The sequence below is a fragment of the Scyliorhinus torazame genome, chromosome 13, assembly GCF_047496885.1.
Source record: "Scyliorhinus torazame isolate Kashiwa2021f chromosome 13, sScyTor2.1, whole genome shotgun sequence".
Classification (NCBI taxonomy): domain Eukaryota; kingdom Metazoa; phylum Chordata; class Chondrichthyes; order Carcharhiniformes; family Scyliorhinidae; genus Scyliorhinus; species Scyliorhinus torazame.
Genome location: NC_092719.1, coordinates 215,930,866 through 215,955,549, shown reverse-complemented (window position 1 = coordinate 215,955,549; position 24,684 = coordinate 215,930,866). Strand labels below are relative to the sequence as shown.

At 49.8% G+C, this 24,684-nt stretch overlaps 1 protein-coding gene across 3 annotated transcripts in view; it reads right to left on the bottom strand.

Annotated features, from left to right (window-relative positions):
• Window positions 1-24,684, bottom strand: part of eefsec (eukaryotic elongation factor, selenocysteine-tRNA-specific) — a 509,605-nt gene that overhangs the window by 179,117 nt on the left and 305,804 nt on the right. For all 3 annotated transcript variants that reach the window (XM_072473059.1, XM_072473058.1, XM_072473060.1), the window contains exon 6: window positions 5,622-5,778. In XM_072473059.1, coding sequence (XP_072329160.1) covers window positions 5,622-5,778 — 157 coding nt within the window. The remainder of the gene's footprint in view (window positions 1-5,621; window positions 5,779-24,684) is intronic.

Here is a 24,684-nt window from a genome sequence, read left to right as displayed (position 1 = left end):
TGGTTATAACTAGGGCGCTAGGTTTTTTTTTACAGAGAGGAAACATTCCATTTACTGAAACAAAATCTCAGAACAGAGTCTCTACGAATCACAGCAGAACAGAACTCATGACCAGAACCATAGCAGAGTTTCCCGATAAAAGCTGCATTATTTCTCCAGTAAAGTGCAGTAAGCCGAGGACACAGCACCTTAATATAAATTATGTGCATAAAATCGATCCCAATTTACAACTTCAGCCCCCAGGTCTGACTGATGGGAGAAATTACCCAATCATTACTATATACGGTCAAATAAAAGCAAAATACTGCAGATGCTGGAAATCTGAAATAAAAACAGGAAATGCTGGATAAACTCAGCAGGTCTGGCGGCGTCTGTGGCAAGAGAAACAGAGTTAGTGTTTTGAGTCCATATGACCCTTCTACAGAATGTGAGTTCTATAGAAGGGTCATATGGACTCGAAACATTAACTCCTAATTGTGTGAGATCCTGCCTTGCTGTTCATTATGTGCTCTATTTGCACAATTTTATTCAAAGACACGGTGAGTGGGTGCATAACTGATCTACACCCATGGTTCTTATGTGGTGGGTTAATGTTCTCGCCTTTGAGGAACAACCAAGTGGATGATATGGAGAATACACTGGAAACAATATTTAACAAACAAGTTGCAGCACAATCAATCACTCACGAGACGAGATGAGAAGGAGTCAATCGATGGCTTTATTACGCAGACTTGTTCCCCAGCAGCACAGTTACAGAATACGGCTGCTGGGAGAACCCGGGCTCTTATACTCCGCCTTGCTGGGTGGAGCCAGCAGGCGGTTGATCCAATCGGGATCCAGTGTCTATCAACCAATAGCCTCTCGGCATCCCAGGGTACCTTAATACCCCGAATACATACCACCACATTCACCCCTTGTTAAAAAAGAACCCGGCAGGGTAGTGGGCCGTATGGTGGTAGGGGTTTCCAGAGTCGGTACCTAGGATGCCGCTATGCTCCGATATTAACTACTTACAATGTCGCTTTTACTGGGCAACCAAACCAAAAAAATTATTTACAGAGGCATTTTGTGCTTCATTATAAAGATTCGATGAGTTGGATGGGTGCCCTGGTCGTCCTTGCCGATCATCTTAGCCCCGGTGGTGATGCCGGCGCAGGTTCCGGCCTCGTCGTCTCTGGGAGCGTCGCGATGCCTCGTCCTGCTCCAATATCCCTATTCGGGGCCAGGGGAAGGATCGATCCACCCTGGAAGGGGGCGGCTGTGGGGTGCGCCGGCGGGAGGGAGGGGGTGATCGGTGTTGGGGGGGTGCGAGTGGCTCCGGAGGGGGTCACTGGTGTTGGGGGGGGGGGGGGGGTGTGTGCGGGGCTCCGGTGGGTGCCATGTCCCACAGGGAGACCGTGTCCTGTCGGCCGTCTGAGTACGCCACGTAGGCGTATTGAGGGTTCGCGTGGAGGAGATGAACCCTCTCGACCGACGGGTCCGATTTGTGCGTCCGCACATGCTTTCGGAGCAGGATTGGTCCCGGGGATGCCAGCCAGGTCGGAAGTGACGTTTTGGAGGAGGACTTCCTAGGGCGTTCGTGAGGTGTTTGATTCGCTGTTGTACACAGCAGCGACCGGATGGAGTGGAGGGCGTCTGGGAGGACTTCCTGCCAGCGGGAAACTGGGAGACCTCTGGACCGCAGGGCCAGTAGGACGGTCTTCCAGACCGTTCCGTTTTCCCTCTCTACCTGCCCATTCCCCCGGGGGTTGTAACTGGTCGTCCTGCTGGAGGCGACGCCCTTGCTGAGCAGGAATTGACACAGTTCGTCCCTGATGAAAGAGGACCCCCTATCGCTATGTATATAGGCGGGGAAACCAAACAGGGTAAAGATGGTGCCGAGGGCTCTAATGACCATGGCTGCGGTCATGTCTGGACAGGGGATGGCGAATGGGAACCGGGAGTATTCGTCAATCATGTTCAGGAAGTATGTGTTGCGATCGGTGGAGGGGAGGGGACCTTTGAAGTCCAGGCTGAGGCGCTCAAAAGGACGGGAAGCCTTTATCAGGTGCACCTTATCTGGCTGGTAGAAATGCGGCTTGCACTCTGCGCAGATCTGGCAGTTCCTGGTGGCGGTCCTGACCTCCTCGATGGAGTAGGGCAGGTTGCGGGTCTTCACGAAGTGATAGAACCGAGTGACCCCCGGGTGGCAGAGGTCCTCGTGGAGGGTTCGGAGACGGTCCACTTGTGCGTTGGCACACATGCCGCGGGATAGGGCATCAGAAGGCTCATTCAGCTTTTCGGGACGATACAAGATCTCATAGTTATAGGTGGAAAGTTCGATCCTCCATCGCAAGATCTTATCGTTCTTGATCTTGCCCCGCTGTGCATTATCGAACATGAAGGCAACCGACCGTTGATCAGTGAGGAGAGTGAATCTCCTACCGGCCAGGTAATGCCTCCAATGCCGCACAGCTTCCACTATGGCCTGGGCCTCCTTTTCCAGAGGAGTGGCGGATTTCTGAAGCGTGGAGGGTATGTGAAAAAAAGGCCACGGGTCTGCCAGTTTTGTTGAGGGTGGCCGTCAGAGCTATGTCAGACGCGTCGCTCTCGACTTGGAAGGGGAGGGACTCGTTGATTGCGTGCATCGTGGCTTTTGCGATGTCCGCTTTGATGTGGCTGAAGGCCTGGCGGGCCTCTGTCGACAGGGGGAAAACCGTGGACTGGATTAGTGGACGGGTCTTGTCCGCGTAGTTGGGGACCCACTGGGCGTAATAAGGGAAGAAGCCCAGGCAGCCGTGGACTGGATTAGCGGACAGGCCTTATCCGCGTAGCTGGGGACCCACTGGGCATAGTACAAAAAGAAGCCCAGGCAGCGTTGCAGGGCCTTGGAGCAGTGGGGGAGGGGGAACTCCATGAGGGTGCGCATTCGTTCGGGGTCGGGGCCTATCACTCCATTTCGCACTACGTAGCCAAGGATGGCTAGATGGTCGGTGCTATTCCGACCATCCTTTGTTGTATGTGAGATTCAGGGCGTTTGCGGTCTGGAGGAATTTGCGGAGGTTGGCGTCGTGGTCCTGCTGGTCGTGGCCGCAGATGGTGACGTTGTCGAGATACGGGAACGTGGCCCGCAAACCGTACCGATCAACCATTCGGTCCATCTCCCGTTGGAAGACCGAGACCCCGTTTGTAACGCCGAATGGAACCCTTTAAAAATGATAGAGCCGCCCATCTACTTCGAAAGTAGTGTATTTTAGGTCGCTCGGGCGGATGGAGAACTGGTGGTAGGCGGACTTAAGGTCCACCGTGGAAAAGACCTTGTACTGTGAAATCGATTGATCATGTCGGATATGTGGGGGAGACGGTACGCATCCAGCTGCATGAACTTATTGATGGTTTGACTATAGTCTACGACCATCCTCTGCTTCTCCCCGGTCTTTACAACTACCACCTGGGCTCTCCAGGGATTATTGCTGGCCTGAATTATGCCTTCCCTCAGCAGCCGCTGGACTTCTGACCGGATAAAGATCGGTCCTGGGCGCTGTACCGTCTGCTCCTAGTGGCGACTAGTTTGCAATCCGGGGTGAGGTTCGCGAACAGGGAAGGTGGATCGACCTTGAGAGTCGCGAGGCTGCAGATAGTGAGTGGGGATATAGGGCCGCCGAATTTAAGCGTTAAACGTTTTTCTTTCTTTCTTTTCTTAAGCTCTGGAGATTGCACTGAAAATCCAATACCAGGAGTGTGGCAGCGCAGAGGTGGGGAAGGACGTACAGCTGGTAGTTTTTGAACTCCCTCCCCTGCACCGTGAGGTTCGCGATGCAGAACCCTTTTATCTCTACCGAGTGGGACCCCGGCGCCAGAATTTTTTTTTGATTACTTGGGTGGATCGGAAGGGAACATGGTCTTACCATATCAGGATGTATAAAACTCACGATCAGGCAGGGCGTCTCGTACCCGTTTACGAATATCATTTTGATGCTGTTTGGAGCGTTCGGGGCCGCGACTGGTCCAGGGTCACCGAAGCCAGTCGTAATTGTTGCAGCGGGGCGTTTTCCTCAGGCCCTGTGTGGCCATCCATCCCGGGGTCCTTAGACGTCAGCCAAGATGGCGGCGTCCACGGGTCGCACACAGTCGGGGGTGGGCAAGATGGCGGCGCCTATGGATCGCACGTTGCCGAGGGGCACAAAATGGCGGCGTCCAGGACCCAAGATGGCGGCGCCCATTGGCCGCTGGGGGGGTTGTTTGGGGTTCTCCCCCGGAGATTGCGGCTACCCCCCCCCGGGCCTGGCACACAGTGATGAAATGCCCCTTTTTCCCGCACCCTTTACAGAGGGCCGGGCGGGCCGGGCAGCGCATCCGGGGGTGTTTCCCCTGCCTGCAAAAGTAGCTGCGGGCCCCCCCGGGTGATCCGCCGCTCTGGCAGCGCAGGCCTGCGGGGGGGGGGGGGGGGGTATCCCGGGGATTCGGTCGCGGCGGGGGTCCACGGTGCCCAAGGGGCTGCCGCGCGGTCGGGGGCGTAGGCGCAGGCATTCTGTAACGCCACATCAAACGAGGCTGCGAGGGCCCGTGCCTCTTTGAGGCCTAGTGCGTCTCGTTCAAGCAATCGCTGGCGAATTTGGGATGAAAGCATACCTGCCACGAACGCATCTCGGACCAGCAGCTCTGTGTGTTCATTAGCCGCAGCCGATGGGCAGTTACAGTTTCTCCCCAGTGTCAACAGTGCATTGTAGAATTCGTCCAGCAATTCCCCGGGGATCTGCCGTCTCGTCGCGAGCTGGTGGCGTGCGTACACCTGGTTGACGGGCTGAACGTAGATTCCTATCAGCACCGCGATCGCCGTCGGGAATTCTTCCGCATCCTGTATAAGCGTGTAGATATCAGGGCTCACCTTGGCATGCAGGACCTGGATTTTCTGTTCTTTTGTGGGTATGCCGGGGGCCATTCGGAGGTATCCCTGGAAACACGCTAACCAATGTTTAAAAGTGGCCGCTGCGTTTGCCGCGTGGGGGCTGATTCGCAGACACTCCGGCATGATTCGGAGCTCCATGTCCTTAAAAGTTGGCGTAATAAATTGTAGCACAATCAATCACTCACGAGACGAGATGAGAAGGAGTCGAACGATTGATTTATTACGCAGATTTGTTCCCCAGCAGCACAGTTACAGAATGCGGCTGCTGGGAGAACCCGGGCTCTTATACTCCGCCTTGCTGGGTGGAGCCTGCAGGCGGTTGATCCAATCGGGATCCAGTGTCTATCTACCAATAGCCTCTTGGCATCCCAGGGTACTTTAATACCCCTAATACATACCACCACACAAGTCACAGGTCAGGATGCTTTAGGCTTCTCCCCTCGGCCCCCCTATCAGTGAGGCGAGTCTATATGTTAACAAAGCCCTGAAGAAAGATGTTGTAGGTGCCTCACAAACCAGGCCTCATGCATATATTATTAAGTTCACAGTAAATAATTCTTCATTTTCATTTGCTATTTGTACGTGCAATAGAGCTGTCCGAAAAAGGCAGGGAAAGACTAATTGGACACCGCTATCAAGGAGCCAGCACAGGGACAGGGACCGAATGGCCTCCCTCTGTGCTGTATCATTCTAGGAAATGTTGAAGTAATTCCATTGTAATGTGAGCACTTACCTGGAATTCTGATTTTAAATTTTCCACTCTGCCCAAAGCCTCCTTCGATCACTCCAGCGTCTCCTGTCGAGAGTTTAACCTTCATCCCCACAAACAGCTGCATGTTAGTCTCCTTCTTGAACAGGGAGCGACCGATGACATTATAATCATCTGAGATCTGAAGAAGAAGAAACAAATAGCCTCAGCAGAAAGCTAACCCAACAGGATGAGATGTGTTTCTTTCCTTAAAAAGTCTTTTTGAGGGGGTGGTGAGGGGGCATGGTCCAACAACTCCCAATGGTCTTCATGACTTCGTCCCAGGAGTAATTCCATTTGTTTACCTCAGGTTAACTTGGCCATAAAAAAGGCAAAGCAAGCACGGGGCGTTATTTCTAGAGGGATAGAATTTAAAAGTAGAGAACAATGAACAAAGAAAAGTACAGCACAGGAACAGGCCCTTCGGCCCTCCAAGCCTGCGCCGACCATGCTGCCCGACTAAACTAAACTCTTCTACACTTCCTGGGTCCGTATCCCTCAATTCCCATCCTATTCATGTATTTGTCAAGATGCCCCTTAAATGTCACTATCGTCCCTGCTTCCACCACCTCCCCCGGTAGCGGGTTCCAGGCACCACTACCCTCTGTGTAAATAAAGGAAGAGTTTCACAATTCATGGGGGCTGTTTTACACATCTGAGAATTGGTTGCCATTGAACATTAAGGGGGGGACGGGGGCGGTGGTATTGTTTTCTTTGGTTACACTGCTTATGGATTGATTGTTCATTTGTGTTTTTACCTGGAATGTACGGATGTTTTGGTCTGTATATTGAGTTGGGGGGGGTGCGGTTTGTGTCTGGGTGGATTGTTATCGTATTTGTTTTTGTTTGTTTTTCCTTTGGTCGTTTATTGATGAAAATGTTGAAAATGAGGAGGATAAAAAGATTCTTTTTAAATAAGTACATCTGAGGATACAGCAGGATTTAGATTGTTTGGAGACTAGGGCGGAGAGATGGCAGATGGAGTTTAATCCGGACAAATGTGAGGTAATGCATTTTGGAAGGTCTAATGCAGGTAGGGAATAGACAGTGAATGGTAGAAACCTCAAGAGCATTGACAGTCAGAGAGATCTAGGAGTACAGGTCCACAGGTCACTGAAAGGGGCAACACAGGTGGAGAAGGTAGTCAAGAAGGCATACGGCATGCTTGCCTTCATTGGCCGGGGCATTAAGTATAAGAATTGGCAAGTCATGTTGCAGCTGTATAGAACCTTAGTTAGGTCACACTTGGAGTATAGTGTTCCATTCTGGTCGCTACACTACCAGAAGGATGTGGAGGCTTTAGAGAGGGTGCAGAAGAGATTTACCAGAATGTTGCCTGGTATGGAGGGCATTAGCTATGAGGAGCGGTTGAATAAACTTGGCTTGTTCTCACGGGAACGACGGAGGTTGAGGGGCGACCTGATAGAGGTCTACAAAATTATGAGGGGCATAGACAGAGTGGATAGTCAGAGGCTTTTCCCCAGGGTAGAGGGGTCAATTACTAGGGGGCATAGGTTTAAGGTGAGAGAGGCAAGTTTTTTACACAGAGGATAGTGGGTGCCTGGAACTCGCTACTGGAGGAGGTGGTGGAAGCAGGGACGATAGTGACATTTAAGGGGCATCTTGACAAATACATGAATAGGATGGGAATAGAGGGATACGGACCCAGGAAGTGTAGAAGATTGTAGTTTACTCGGGCAGCATGGTCGGCACGGGCTTGGAGGGCCGAAGGGCCTGTTCCTGTGCTGTACATTTCTTTGTTCTTTGATGGTGTTCGATCAGCATTATCTACATAACTTTAAAAAAAACATATTCTCAACAGCATAGCTTTAGAACTATCTTTGTTTTTCCAAGTATTTTGAAAGGTGATTAATAACAAACCTTCTCACTTGTTATTCATAAAACGTATGCTAAGACGTTTGTATTTATTATTGCCGAAACCATGATAAAAATTTACTTTGTAAAGAAAATACTTGAGATGAAAATAAGTACAAATGTTAAAGAAAAATTAAACTTGCTATTTTCCTCGTCTCTACTCTTGGATATAGGACATCTTTCCTCATTTGATCCTTTACCCCACTTATTTAATTTAAAACCCTCTCTAGCTACCCTAAACTTGGTCAGATCACACCAGGACTACTGCCTAAGATGTTGTTTGCCCTATGATAAAAATATTGTTGATGCATTGGAGAGGCTGCAAAATGGACCCCACAATTGTGAGGCTACACCTATCGGGAAAGGAAAAACTGGTTGGGTCGCTTATCTCCTGAAAAGAGAAGGCTTTGGGGTGAGCTAACAAAGATCTTTGAAATGATTAAAGTTTTTGATAGAGTGAACATATAGGCCGGGATTCTCCAATCCCGTGGCCAAGTTCTGACGCCGGCGTGAAAAGCGGCGTGAGCCACTCCGACATCAACGGTCCCCGATTATCAGATATGCTCCCCTTCCTAGGGGGCTAGGTCGGCGCCGGAGTGGTCTCCGCAGCCCCAGCTGGCGCGAGTCCGCGCATGCGCGCTATGGCCGGCGCGAGTTTGTTGATATTCTTGTGATTGTTCTGATGAGTGCACAACAGAAAGCTTTGACAAAATAGTGTTTATCAGCAATACACAATTGACTATGTTAAAAGTGTTATTTAAATATAAATTCTTGTTGCTATTGCACAATGTAATACAATTAACCTAAATATCATTGCTGAATAACTGAAAGTGAATGAATGCATCACTGGGAAGAAAATTCTGAAGTCCAGAGCATAAACGTAAAGTTTTAAATCTGAAATGGTTCAGATCATGTTTTAAAGAGTTAAAGTTAACATTCTCAAGTCGCAAGAAATCCATTGAATTCCATTGTCTTAAAGAAGGAATGAGCTCCCCGACCCTGGTTAACTCAATGGCCAATTTGTACAGAGGTTAAAATGGGCTAGCTCGACCAAGTGGTTCATACAAATGGGAGCCAGCTCGACATTGGCCCCAACTTGAAATGTTGACGGAATTGCCTCCATATTTTTTAAGTTGAGACCCACCAGGTTCGACGAACATTTTGCCAGAGCAAATGGCAGAGAGGCTGTTACGAGGGCCCCCAAACTGGACCCTCTACACGTCCCAGGCTCCATTCGTTCCCAGGGAGATCCCGGGACTCCACACTAACCCAACACCTTCTCCGTGTTGGTGGCCCAGTAGTAAAACATCAAATTTAGCAACGCAAATCCCCCCCCTCCCCTCCGACTGTTTATCCCTCTGCAGAAACCCCTCCGAATTCGCGGGGGTTTTCCCACCCATATGAAACCCCATATAAGCCGCTTAAACCCCTGAAAAAATGACTTGGGTAAAATACCAGAAGACACTGGAATAAGAACAAGAATCTCGATAAGGTGTTCATCTTGATGGATTGAACGTAGCCCACCAAGCACAATGGAAGGCTGCCCCACCTTTGCAGGTCAGCCTTTACCTACTATGCCGCTAGGCTGGCATAATTCAATTTGCTGAGCATCACGAATGAGCTAATGATATTCAAACGCGGTTGCGACTGCGTGTGGATGCGTCTTGATGATACCGATTTGGAGGGGCGCAGCATCGCAACCCAGCGTTAAATCAGGGACTGCCGCGATTTTGGCATCGAGAGCCATTCTCTGCCCGGTCGCCATTCCCAATTTCGGCGTTGGGCAACGGAGAATCCCACCCCTATGTTCCACCCCACCCCTAACTATCCCTCTCCATTTGTTTGAGACCCTCAGAACAATAGCCAGTGGCTCAATCGCCAATGCGAACAAGAGGGGAGACATCGGACGCTCCTGTCTAATTCCCCTATGCAGTCGAAAACGCCTTATACTCATGGTGTTGGTACGAACACTGGCAGGAGCCTTGCACAACAAGCGCACCTACGACACAAACCCAGGGCCAAACCCACACTTTTCCAAAGCCGCAAAGAAATACCTCCAATCAACCTTTTTGAAAGCTTTTTCTGCATCCAGCGACACCATTATCTCAGGTTTCGGCCCAGCTGCTGGGTGAGAACTGCATTAAGCAGTCGCTTCACATTGGACCACAACCTTCGGGCTTTCACAAATCCTGTCTGGTCCTCACCAACTACCTCCGGGAGACAGGGTTCCAGCCTGAACCCGAGGATCTGGGCCAAAAGCTTCCCGTCGACATTGAACAATGAAATTGGGCGAGATGGCCGGCAGTCTGTAGGATCCGTATCCTTTTTCAGGATGGATGCCTGCACAAGTGTCTCAGGGAGAGAACTCCGTGACAATGAATCTTTAAACACCCCCAGCAATAAAGAACCAGCTGATATGCAAATCCCTGAAACAATTCCACTGGGAACCCATCCAACCCTAGTGGGCCTTCCTATCTGCATCTTTGCTAACACTGTTTGAACCTCCTCCAATCCCACCGGTGCCTCCAGCTCTTCCTGCAGTTCCTCCCACACATTGGGAAACTCCAGACCCTCTAAAACCTCCGCCATTCCCAGCTCGTCCTCTGGCGGCTCCGCCTGTAAAGCCTCTCATAAAAGACTTGAAATGCCCCATTCACCTTGTCTGGGGTTGAAACCTTCCTGTCCTTCGAATCCTTAACCTGGATGATCTCCTTAGCAGCCTCCTGGCGCCTTAGCATGTGAACCAACAGAGGCTGGCCTTCTCCCCATATTCAAACACCACCAGTCCCCTCAGACGCCTCAGCTGGTGCGCCGCCCTATCCGTAGACAGCAGGTCAAAGTGCATTTGCAGTTTTTTCCTGCGTGCCAGTAGTTCCGGAGTTGACTCACTCGTATACCCTCGGTCCACTCCCAGGATCTCATCCACCAACATCTGGCGCTCCTTCGCCTCTTCGTCCATGTGCGCCTTATACGATATGATCTTCCCTCTCATCACCGCCTCCATCAGATTAGAGAGCGAGACCGTTCCATTCTCACTGAAATCCACATATTCCCTTATGGCTCTCAAAACTGTCCCATCGAAGCCAATGTCTGACAAAAGCCCCTCATCCAAGCCCCATCCCGTGCACTGCGTCCGGCCCAGCTCCAACACCAGATCGACCAAATGCGGAGCATGGCCAGAAATAACCACCACCGAATATCCAAAGGGGCTGTTTAGGACAGGGCCAAATCGCTGGCTTTGAAAGCAGACCAAGGCAGGCCAGCAGCACGGTTCGATTCCCGTAACAGCCTCCCCGAACAGGCGCCGGAATGTGGCGACTAGGGGCTTTTCACAGTAACTTCATTGAAGCCTACTTGTGACAATAAGCGATTTTCATTTCATATGCTGCCCTTTTCATCCTGGAGAGAAGAGCCCCTTTGACAGAGAAATTTATCCTCGCATACACCTTGTGTACCGGGGGGAAAAAAATGAGAATTCCTTACCTCCAGGGTGCACAAACCGATAGGGGTCTGTACCACCTGTCTCCTCCATGGACGCAGCAAGCCCCTTCGCCATCCCAGTTGGCGAGTGTCTAGATCTGGTATTGTGGCCAACAAACACCTTAAAAACTTTACATCGGCCCAATTCGAGGTGTACACGTTGACTATGACCACAGGCTTTCCCTCCAGTGTGCCTGCAACCATCACGCTGCGGCGCCTCTGATCAGCTAGGACCTCCCCTGGCTGGAAGTGGACCCTTTTATTGATTACAATCGCCACCTCCCGGGCTCTGCTATCAAAGCCTGATGAAAAACCTGGCTTCCCCAGGCCTTCCCCATCCAATTTCACTGTGCGCTACAAGTTCACTTACCTTGTTTTGTATACGGCACACAATTAGGATCAACACCCTCAGTCCTACGTTGACCACCTCCCTTTTCACACTTGTCACCTTATCTGCTGTGCCTGAAGTTAAAACTCCTGCTGTTTTCCATACTTTATGTTCTGTTACTTTTTCTGGACACTTTACTACCCTCCCCTGAGCCCTTCTCCCTTTTAACTAGTTTAATGTCCTTATTATTAACCTTCTCCTTTAACTTTGATTTTCTAATTTTTATAGATCACAGAATTTACAGTGCAGAAGTAGGCCATGCGGCCCATCGAGTCTGCACCAGCCCTTAACCCCACACATCCACCCTATCCCAGTAACTCCATCTAACCTTTTTGGACACTGAGGGCAATTTATCACGGCCAATCCACCTAACCTGCACATCTTTGGACTGTGGGAGGAAACCGGGGCACCCGGAGGAAACCCACGCAGACACGGGGAGAACGTGCAAACTCCACATAGACAGTGGCCCAAGCCAGGAATCGAACCTGGGACCCTGGAGCTGTGAAGCAACCGTGCTAACCACTGGGCTACCCTGCCGCCCATGCAACTGAACCCTCCCCACCTCTGCCCGAAATATGTGATTCGCCAGGACTCTGATCCCTCACAGCTTGAGTGCACATCTTGCCCAGGTTCTTGGCTACGCAGTGAGTTTCGGACAACAGGAGCAAGCGAATAACAACTATTTCACCCACCGTAAGTACCACCACTAGCTACCAACAGTCCGAGTAAGCCACGTACGCATCCAGTCCTGTGTAAAGCAGCTAAATCTAAGCTGTCGGTTCAACCTCACTGAATTTGTGCCCAGTATTCAGAATCGGAGCCGAGTATTCACAGAATTCCTCTCCATGCACCTCCCTGGCCTCCCTTTCACAATCAAGTCTCACCTAACTAACCGATAAATAACAATGAGCATTCACTATTAAAATCACAAAATGCCTGACAACATGTCAAATATCAATAGTACTGCTACCTATAACATTCAAGGACAAAGTATATTACCTGTACCTACACCAGGTGTGTGTGTGTGTGTGTGTGTGTGTGTATTAAATGTTACTCAGACCTAGGGTCAGAATGATGCTGAAAAAGGCTTCTAAAGCACTCGATTGTCAGATAGCGAGTTGGTGGGTTCTTGTTATTTTAAACTTTGAGGCAGCGTCGCTTCCTTACCTCAGTTCAGCTGAAACTTATGGCTATCAACTGTGGTCCTGGTAATCTATTCAAAGTCATCGGCCATCCTACAGTAATCCTCTCTTTTCAGTTCCAACAAAAGTCTGGTTAACTGATCCCAGCGCCCATTAAGAGAACAGTCACTTGAGAGATCTCCCTCTACTAATAAACTCAAACAGCTAATACGGCAGTGAGAAAGCAAAAATAATGGGCACAGTATGAGCAATAAGTGGTGGGTGCAAAGGGCAGACCAATTTTATTAATGCCAGACAAACATCAAAACCTCCTTAATGCCAGACAGAGACAAGTTTGAAGTAGATTTTAGTACAACATAAACAAAGGCTCCTCGCCTTTCTTGGTCACACTGTCACGTGACCTGGAGAGCGAAGATAGAACCCAATCCCTGATTTAATTTTCTTCCAATCCGTAGAAGCTTTTCAACATCCCTTCTCGAACACTGGGCCAGAATGAGGCGTCTTACATTCAGGAGCATTCAACCAGGCAAAAGATCCCCAAAGTCTCTTTTAAGTTTATGAAATTACACAGCTGGTCCATCTGACAGAGAAAAGACAGGTTAATATTTAAGATGAAGACCCGACTTCAGAGAACCTTTGGTCTGCAATTGAATTTTTAACCTGCCAGGTACCAATTGACCTGAAGTGTGCAACCAACAATTGGGATATAATTTGAAGTTTACTTTACTCCATTTTTAATCTTTGCTGTGTAGGTGGACTGTTACAAATCTATTTAGTTTTAACTATAACTCAACCAAACTTCCCTGGTGCAACATTTTTCTATCTGGTCGTTACATAAGCTACCTGAAGAAACACCAAGGGTGAATCTCCCATTTTGAGATGATGTCCTGTGGTAGGGAAAGGAACGTGGAGTGTTTCTGCTGTGGTGGCTGGCAGGAAAACAGGGCAAATCTCCCGGTCCTGACCTCATCGATCCTGCACCCGGGTATTTTACGGCGTGTTCAGTGGCGCCCAAGGCCTGGATAGCACTTTGTCCACCGCCGTATTCAGGTGCCAAATCAAAAAGCTGTCCAACATGACAGATCCACTATTGAAGGAAGAAGGCGGGCCACCTGAAAATGAAGTTAGATTTCCACGCCCAACTCCGACAGCTGAAGATCATAGAATTTACGCTGCAGAAGGAGGCCATTCGGCCCATCGAGTCTGCACTGGCTCTTGGAAAGAGCACCCTACCCAAGGTCAACACCTCCACCCTATCCCCATAACCCAGTAACCCCACCCAACACTAAGGGCAATTTTGGACACTAAGGGCAATTTATCATGGCCAATCCACCTAACCTGCACATCTTTGGACTGTGGGAGGAAACCGGAGCACCCGGAGGAAACCCACGCACACACGGGCAGCACGGTAGCATTGTGGATAGCACAATTGCTTCACAGCTCCAGGGTCCCAGGTTCGATTCCGGCTTGGGTCACTGTCTGTGCGGAGTCTGCACGTTCTCCCCGTGTGTGTGTGGGTTTCCTCCGGGTGCTCCGGTTTCCTTCCACAGTCCAAAGATGTGCAGGTTAGGTGGATTGGCCATGATAAATTGCCCTTGGTGTCCAAAATTGCCCTTAGTGTTGGGTGGGGTTACTGGGTTATGAAATGAAATGAAATGAAAATCGCTTATTGTCACAAGTAGGCTTCAATGAAGTTACTGTGAAAAGCCCCTAGTCACCACATTCCGCCGCCTGTTCGGGGAGGCTGGTACGGGAATTGAACCGTGCTGCTGGCCTGCCTTGGTCTGCTTTTTAAAAGCCAGCGATTTAGCCCAGTGAGCTAAACCAGCCGGTGAAGGTGTGGACCTTGGGTAGGGTGCTCTTTCCAAGAGCCGGTGCAGACTCGATGGGCCGCATGGCCTCCTTCTGCACTGTAAATTCTATGAATCTATGAAAATGAATTACTTTGAAGTCTGGTTTTGCTGTGCATTTGGACATTTTGCAGATACCATGACACCACAATTCCAATTATATCAATGAACTGTTAATCCTGTTGGCTGAGGGAGGAAATGTTGATGAGGACCCCAGCAAAACATTTTGTTCTTGAAATAATTCCATGCGCTGTCACCACCTGGAAAAACCATTATCCTCTTCAAACACGGCCATAGAATCTTTAGTTGTGTCAGTCACTGGGATAGATATCAGATGGTATCTGACAACGGAATGAGCAAATCAACTGAGCTCAGCTAACATTTAAGCACAAAATGTCAATGTTTATACTTGGGTACGTGCAACATGAGTATATTTTGTGCACAGTTCCTTGTCCAAAGAGAAAACATCTCAGAGCACTTTGTAAAATTGAATGAGAGAGGTGTCATGATATCCAGGTGAACATCATAGCACATACATACATACATACTGATGGACCGATCAACAGACCAATCAACACACACACAACACGACACTTCCTGGGCAATCGAGGACGAGACAGCTCAGGGCACAGAGCTCATAGCAAGCCACTCAGACATCCACCATGTGCTGAGTGCCACTACAAGATAGAATTAGGAGTAGGTCCACAGATTCAAGGGTTCTGATCGAACCTCAGTAAACCATATACAACTGTAAATAGATGTTTGAAATAAAACTGAGTTGTACCATTCGCAACCGTGTTGGTTCGTCTGTGTAGCAGAGTACCCAACACTTCATAGTACCAGGAGTAACTGTGGTACCTACCTACAAATCCTCCGGAATCTGCCATCCTGCGCCATGGACACCGTCAACACACCGCAGCAAGTCGCTTGAAACCTCGGCGTTAATTGGAAGCCGTTCAAACAGCGCTTCCAGCTCTTTCTGGAAGCCAAGGAAAAGGAGAGCGCCTCGGACACCAGAAAGATCGCAATCCTCCTCACCACGGCAGGTCAACACGCCATCCATGTCTACACTCCCTGGTGTTCGCGGAAGGTGAAGACAAGACCAAATACAAGACGGTCCTTCTCAAGCTCGACCAACACTTCAACGTCGAGGTCAACGAGAGCTTCGAGAGGTATCTCTTCCAGTAGCGTCTGCAAGGTAAGGATGAGCCCTTTCAATCCTTCCTTACGCACCTCCGTATCCTCGCGCAGTCCTGCAGTTATGACACCACCTCAGATTCCATGATTCAGGACCAGATTGTTTTTGGGGTCACCTCGGGCACCCTACGCCAGCAGCTCTTAAAAATAAAAGGCCTCACCCTAGCCACCGCCATCGAAGCCTGTGTCCTGCACGAAAACGCGACTAGCCACTATACCCAGTTTCAGGTGGCCGAATCGGCGCGGCAGGGGTCCTACGCGGCCGGATCGGCGAGGCAGGCATCCTACGAGGCCGAACGGGTCCAGGCGATCGGGTTCCTCCCGGCCCGTAGCCCGGATGAGGGCGGCCATTTCGCACGCTTTTCGAGGCCTCCCCCGCTTGTGCGCGCCAAAAACGATGGCAACACTTAGGAGCGTGATGCGCAGGCGCGCTCGACGCAAGACCGAACTGCGCATGCGCGGTGGCGCAACGAACACCATGACGTCACGACGTGCGTCAACTGCGGAGCCGCACATTTAAAGCGGCAATGTCCCGCAAGAACCCGACAATGCCTCCGCTGTGGCAAGGTGTGCCACTATGCTGCCTGCTGTTGAGCAGCTCAACCTGCCAATGTTCCACAATTCCGACAACCTCGCAGGGACGTGCAGACCATTCAGCCTCCTTACTACGAGTCATGCCCAGACGATATCCAGACCAGTGACACAGACGACCGGGAAGCCTTCCACATTGCGGTCATTGACAGGAACCGGATGTCTCCAAGCAGGACCCACCAGCCGATGCCAGTGAACACTGTCAATCCGGGTGATGAACGGTGTGCCACCCTAACGGTCAACCGATCACCGATAACATTCCGTCTGGACACTGGCGCCTCCGCCAACCTCATAGCATGGTCAGCCTTCTACGCCATGAAGGTCAGACCACCAATTCGGCCGTCCCGTTGCAAGATGGTCGACTACAACGGGAACGTTATCCCGGCTATGGGATCCTGCCAGCTCCAGGTGACACACAACACACATGCAGCCACACTCTCATTCGAGATAGTAGGATCATCGAAGGACTCCCTGCGAGGCGCACAGGCATGCAAGGTTCTCCACCTCGTGCAGCGGGTCCACGCTCTGTCTCCAGAAGGCACATCCGACTTCCCGGATGCAGACTTCAGGGCACAGCTCCAATCGCTCCTCGTCCACAACCAGGAGGCATTCGAGGGCATGGGAACACTGCCCTACACCTACAGAATTCGGCTCAAACCGGACGCCACCCCGGTCATTCACGCACCTCGCAGGGTCCCAGCGCCACTCAAAGACAGCCTCAAGCAGCAGCTGCAGGATCTCCAGGACCAAGGGGTCCTATCCCGGGTCACGGAGCCCACGCCATGGGTCAGCTCCATGGTGTGTGTTAAGAAGCCCTCCGGCGAGCTCCGGATCTGCATTGATCCAAAAGACCTCAACAACAACATAATGAGGGAACACTACCCCATACCCAAACGGGAAGAGATCACGAGCGAAATGGCCCGGGCTAAAATCTTCACAAAACTGGATGCCTCGAAGGGTTTTTGGCAGATCCAACTGGATCCGTCCAGCCGAAAGCTGTGCACCTTCAACACCCCTTTCGGCAGGTTCTGCTACAACAGAATGCCATTTGGCATCATCTCGGCATCCGAAGTCTTCCACAGGATCATGGAGCAGACGATGGAAGGCATCGAAGGGGTGCGCGTCTATGTGGACGGCGTCATCATCTGGTCCACCACACCACAGGTGCACATCTATCGTCTCCAGCGCGTCTTTGCGCGCATTACGTGAAAACGGCCTGCGTCTCAACCGAGCCAAGTGTTCTTTCGGCCAAACCGAGCTGAAGTTCCTGGGGACCACATTTCCCGGTCAGGGATCCGTCCGGATGCAGACAAGGTGAGCGCCATTACAGCCATGCCGCAGCTGGTAGACAAGAAAGCAGTGCTACGCTTGGTCAACTTCCTGGGGAAGTTCATTCCCAACCTTGCCTCCCACACAACGGCTCTGCGCCACCTCGTCTTAAAGTCCACAGAGTTCCAGTGGCTACACACACACCAGCAGGAATGGGAGGAGCTCAAACTTAAGCTCACCACAGCACCGGTACTGGCGTTTTTCGACACATCGCGTGACACCAAAATTTCGACTGATGCCAGCCAGTCCGGCATTGGGGCGGTGCTCCTACAGCGGGATGACACTGCGTCATGGGTCCCGGTTGCCTATGCCTCGCGGGCCATGACCCCCACAGAACAGCGCTATGCGCAGATCGAAAAGGAGTGCCTGGGCTTGCTAACCGGGATAGACAAGTTCCATGATTACGTGTATGGTCTCCCCCGGTTTACCGTTGAGACTGACCACCGCCCCCTGGTCAGCATCATAAATAAGGACCTGAACGAGATGACCCCTCGCCTCCAGCACATCCTACTTAAACTTAGGAGGTATGACTTCCAACTGGTCTACACCCCGGGTAAGGACCTTATCATTGCGGATGCCCTATCTAGAGCAGTGAGCACACCGCCAGATTCGGAGGGGTTCATCTGTCAGGTCGAGGCGCAGGTGGCTTTCACATCGGCAAATCTGTCAGCCGACGACTCCAGTCTGGCCCGTATTCGCCGGGAGACTGCGGTTGACCCCCTTCTACAACGGGTGATGTGCCACATGACGGGAGGGTGGCTCAAAGGGCAGTGCCCGCAGTTCTACAATGTCCGAGACGACTTGGCCATCATTGATGGTGTCCTTCTAAAGCTGGACCGGATTGTGATTCCGCACAGCATGCACAGGCTGGTCCTCGACCAACTACACGAAGGCCATCTGGAGGTCGAGAAGTGCAGACGGAGGGCCCGAGAGGCAGTGTACTGGCCGGGCATCAGTGATGACATTGCCAATATGGTGCTCAACTGCCCCACCTGCCAAATGTTTCAACAGGCGCAACCTCCTGAAACGTTTCTGCCCCATGAGCTGGTGACGTCCCCCTGGGCGAAGGTTGGTGTGGACCTCTTTCACGCGCTCGGCAGGGACTATGTAATCGTCACTGACTTCTTTTCCAACTATCCAGAGGTCATACGCCTGCACGATTTGACATCGTCCGCTGTCAGAAGGGCCTGCAAAGACACCTTCGCTCGCCACGGCATTCCGATGACTGTCATGTCGGACAATGGGCCCTGTTTTGCCAGCCAGGAATGGTCATCCTTTGCTGCCTCGTATGGCTTCACACACGTGACGTCCAGCCCTCTGCACCCCCAGTCAAATGGAAAGGCGGAAAAGGGCATTCACATCGTCAAGTGGCTCCTCTGCAAGGCTGCTGCTGCTGGGTCGGACTTCTGCCTCGCCCTGCTGGCCGCTCGGCCCCACTAGCCACTGGCCTCTCACCAGCCCAGCTGTTAATGGGTCGCGCCCTCAGGACCACTGTGCCTTCCATTCTGGTACCCACAACCAACCATGCTCCGGTACTACACAGAATGCAACAGCAACGCGTTCGCCAGAAGAGGGCATATGACACACGGGCAACTGATCTTCCCGCCCTGGCCCCTGGAGACGAAGACCGCATCCACCTACCAGAAGGTGGCTGGTCAGCACCGGCCAAAGTTCTCCGACACGTGGCTCCCCGCTCGTTCCTGGTTCGCATGCCTGATGGATCCATTCGTAGGCTTAATCGCCAGGCTCTTCACCTACTTCCACGCTCACTACGGGAACTTACACCGACACCACGCCCTCCTGTTGTTCCTGACATCGACTTCGTGGAGCTGCCTGCCACCATGCTCCTTCCGTCGTCGCCCGTGGCCAGGCCCATTCCTCAGCCGGTGGTTCCAGACCCACCCTTGAGGCAGTCAACCCGAATTCGTCGCCCACCTACTAGACTGGACTTATGAGACTGTTTGTACATTGAACCCATACTACCACTGTGTTAATATGTTTCTGTTCTTATCGTTACAGGAATTTGTTCTGTCGTTCTACATTTCCCCGTTCTTTGTTTATGGTACAACCTCGTTGTTATGTCGCAACCGACATCGCCCCTTGTATATAGTTTAGCCCCATGTACATGCTGTAGATATTGCACATTTAGCTACACTCAGTACACATCTCTATTTATGACCAAATAGGCACATGTTCTTGTAAAAAAGGGGGGATGTCATGATATCCAGGTGAACATCATAGCACATACATACATACATACTGATGGACAGATCAACGGACCAATCAACACACACACAACACGACAGCCAATCACAGGCAAGAGCATACACAGTAAAAAACAGGGAACACGACACTTACTGGGCACTCGAGGACGAGACAACTCAGGGCACAGAGCTCATAGCAAGCCACTCAGACATCCACCATGTGCTGAGTGCCACTACAAGATAGAATTAGGAGTAGGTCCACAGATTCAAGGGTTCTGATCGAACCTCAGTAAACCATATAAAACTGTTAATAGATGTTTGAAATAAAACTGAGTTGTACCATTCGCAACCGTGTTGGTTCGTCTGTGTAGCAGAGTACCCAACACTTCAAGAGGAACAAGAACGAGGGGACCAAAGACAAAAAACAAAGAAAAAGGGTTTAGACAGCATGTGTCTGCCGTGAGCTGGGAAGGCAATGGGAATTTCGAAGAGAACTCCAGAAGGCAGGAGATCAAAGGAAGGCTTGTAAGCTTTTAATTCTGTATTTCTCAATTCATTTCTACTAAGCAGAAGCTTATAGCCAAGTTCCGCACACACGAGTGCGGCCTCAACCGGGACCTGGGATTCATGTTGCATTACATTCATCCCCCACCATCTGGCCTGCGAAATCCTACCAACTGTCCTGGCTTGACACAATTCACACCTCTTTAACCTGGGGTTACCCCATCTCTGGATCTGTAAAGATTTAATCACCTGCTAATGCTCGCATTCCAAGCATTGTCTGGCATCTTTGAATCTGTCTATATATATGTTTCTGGAACATATAGCAGCGCTCCGAAAGCTAGTGACATCGAAACAAACCTGTTGGACTTTAACCTGGTGTTGTAAAACTTCTTACTGTGCTCACCCCAGTCCAACGCCGGCATCTGCACATCATTTCTACTTGATGAACTATTGCATTGGGTAAATGATTGGGCAGTCCTCATCCAGTCACGTGTAGGCCCACTGCACTGAATTGTCCCAAACAATCAATCGCTCACAGAGTCCAGAGGATGCATGGTGTGGGAATGAGAAGTGTCACAAAGTGCAGTAAGGAAGTTCTTCCAAACTTAACGGAGGCCCATCACTCTGCAACTAACCCCATGCTGAACCTGACAAGGGAGTGCTGGACGCAGGAATCAGCACTGACATTGCTCACTTTGGTCAGGTACCTGAGAAAGATAAATCACCATGGCGACTACATTACAATAGCGACTACACAATAAAAACTCTACTTTGGGACATCCTGTGGTCATGAAAGGTCTCTCCGTTCTGTCTTCATTTCCCTTTTCCTCCTCATTCTCTTTCCTTTCTCTCCACTTTTATTTCTTTCCTTCTCTTTTTCCCTGGAATCACTGCAACTGTGGATGCGATTGCTGGAATGCACAGCACAGCTGCAATGACGACACTTGGTATTTCGCAAGCAATGGAACACCAAACCAAAACATACCATTCCAAGAATAAAGAAAGATGATTAATAGTCAGAAATGTAAAATATTTAACTTGTTTTTCCAAAGGTCTGGGCCGCTCGAACGTCATTACTTGGGTAGAAGAGGAGGAGGACAGGGGGAGAAAAAAAAAAGGAGAGAAAGAGAGGCATGGAAAAAAGGAAGAGGGGAGAGAAAGAGAAGGAGACAGGGAGAAAACGGCAGATAAAGAGAGAGAGAGAAAACGAGAGAGAAAAAGACAAGAGAAAGAAACAGGGAGAAAATGACAGCAACAGAGAGCACAAAGGAGAAATAAGGAAACACATGAAGGCGAATCAGATCTTCACAGGAACAGGGCGGCACGGTGGCTTAGTGGTTAGCCCTGCTGCCTCACGGCGATGAGGTCCCAGGTTCGATCCCGGCTCTGGGTCACCGTCCGTGTGGAGTTTGCACATTATCCCCGTGTCTGCATGGGTTTCGCCTCCACAACCCAAAAATGTGCAGGGTAGGTGGATTGGCCTCGCTAAATTGCCCCTTAATTGGAAAAAATAATTGGGTACTCTAAATTTTTTTTAAAATCTTCACAGGAACTAGTTTCACATTCAGTTCTTCATTCCTCTGCTGTGCTTAGTTTAGCAAGAATTAATGGCTTCATACACTTGTACAAATATTGCTGGAAAATCTGAGTCAAATATCCAGTTAATAATTAAAATACTTCTTTCCTTCTTAATATTTGTTAACCCTTAGCGAGCTCAATATGAAAACTGCAGGCCTGGAGCTAGCGTAACAAATGCCAATGCGTGTAATGGGAGAGGCCAGCCGCTCCGGCAATGTTCTCTCTTTGAAAATAGGGAGATGATTGAAGGGTGAACGAAGAAAGGTCTGGGGTCAACCCACAGAGGTATTTAAGATTATGAGGGATTGAGAGAATAATAATAATAATCGCCTATTGTCACAAGTAGGCTTCAATGAAGTTACTGTGAAAAGCCCCTAGTCGCCACATTCCGGTGCCTGTTCAGGGAGGCTGGTACGGGGATTGAACCCGCGCTGCTGATCTTGTTCTGCATTGCAAGCCAGATGTTTAGCCCACTGTGCTAAACCAGCCCCTGATTTGGATCAAGGTAAGTTTTTCTGCCTCACACGATATCTACCAAGAAGTCAGGGGTCAGTTTTAAATCCAGTGAACATCAAGTGGGAAATTCTGGTATTGTATTCCGGGAGAAGGTGATGGGCGTGTGGAATGGTCCATCAGCAAGTGTGGGGGAACAAAGATCCATGATGAAGTTCAAAAACGTAATATTCAAGCTCCTGTCAGCAAGTCAGATAGGTGGCCATTCAGCCTATTGTCTCCATGTCAACTCTTTGAAACAGCTATCCAATTTATCTGACTTTCCCTGCTCTTTCCCTATAGAGAGACAAGATTTTCCCTTTTCAGTATCATCCGGTTCCCATCTGAAAGTCATCGAATCTGCTTCGACCACATGTTCAGGCAGCGCAATCCAGATTGTAACAAGCTCACTGTATAAAAAAATGTTCCCTCATGTCACCTCTGGATGTTTTGCCAAGCACCTTCAATCTGTGACCTCTGGTTACCGACCCTCCTGCCAATGGAAACAGATTTTCCTTATTTGCTCTATCCAAACCAGTCTTAAGATTGGACACCTCTGTTAAATCTCCTCTTAACCTTCTCTGCTCGAAGCGGAACAATCCCAGGTTCGCCAATCTATCCACATAACTGAAATCCCTCCCTCATCCCTTGCAGATCCTGTAAATCTCCTCTGGACCCTCTCCAAGGTCTTCACATCCTTCCTAATGTGTGGGGTCCAGAATTGGACACAATACTCCAGCTGAGGCTTTTGTACTTGATTTCTTTATGAATAAAGTCAAGGATCCTGCATGGTTTTTCAACAGCCTTCACAACTTGTCCTGATGCCTTCGAAGATATGTGTACATACACTCCAAGAAATCTATGTTTGAATCCCCTTTAAAACTGTGCCATTTTGTTTACATTGTCTCTCCTCATTCTTCCCACTAAAATGTCCGACTTCACACTGTTAAATGTTATCTGCTATGTGGCTGCCCATTTCACCTGTCTATGTTCTCTGAAGTCTGTTACTATCCTCCTCACTGGTTACTATATTTCCAAGTTTTGTATCATCTGCATAGTTTGAAAGTATACACAAGTTTTCTTTTAAATTTAGAGTACCCAATGTAGAGTACAGGGGCTGTTGAGCACAGGGCTAAATCGCTGGCTTTGGAAGCAGACCAAGGCAGGTCAGCAGCACGGTTCGATTCCCGTAACAGCCTCCCCGAACAGGTGCCGGAATGTGGCGACTAGGGGCTTTCCACAGTAACTTCATTTGAAGCCTACTTGTGACAATAAGCGATTTTCATTTCATTTTCAATTAATTTTTTCCAATTAAGGGGTAATTTAGCATGGCCAATCCACCTAACCTGCACATCTTTGGGCTGTGGGGGTGAAACTCACGCAAACACGGGGAGAATGTGCAAGCTCCACACAGACAGTGACCCAGAGCTGGGATCGAACCTGGGACCTCGGCACCATGAGGCAGCAGTGCTAACCACTGTGCCACCATACTGCCCACCTCATACACAAGTTCAAGTTGTTAATTAAGAAGTATCAAAGAGCAGCGGGTCCTGGTACTGCTTCTCTGTCAACATCGGTTTATACTTCTCTTCAGTGTAAACCAAACACTCACCACTAGTCATTACTTTCTGTCCTGGAGCAAAAGGGCACATATAGGGTTAATGTAGGACGGAGTACAATGCCGCCCACATATTATTGAAGGCACACGACTCAGTCCCAGGGTTAGTGTGGTGTTGAGCAGAGACGTTTTACAACCTAGACATGGAGATAGTTACAGGCAGTTAATTAAGGCTTGCTGTTGGTCAGAAGACTATGAAGGCATGTTTAACAGACATGTTCTATAACCAACACCATTCCAACATGTCCCTCAGCCAATCCATGCTGCCACTGTCTCTTTAATCCCATTGCCCTTTAATTCTGCCAACAAGTCAATTCGGTGGGACTTTGTCAAATTACTTTTGAAAGTCTCCATACTCAACATCAACTGGACTACTTTTATCAATGCTCACTGTTACTTCATCAAAGAACTCAATCAAGTTAATCAAAGACGATTTGCCTTCAACAAATCCATGTCGTCTTTCATTTATTGGCCCATACTTAAATGCCAATTAATCTCAGCAATCTACTGTACATAGTTGTTATCATTAAACCCAGCATATGGCTGGGAATTTATGATCCCGTCGTACTGGGACCCGCCGCAGGAGATTCGGCGGCCCAGACAAAAGTTCATTGACTTTCGGCGGGAACGGAAAATCCAGCCCTACGTCTAGCAACCAGCAATGAGGAGAGTTAGAAGACTACATCAAGACTTTACAAGATATTAAGGGGAATAGATAGGGTAGGTCGGGTGAAATTATTTTGGTTAACGAAATGGGCAAACACGAGGCAGCTGACATTTAACACAGAGAAGTGGAAAGT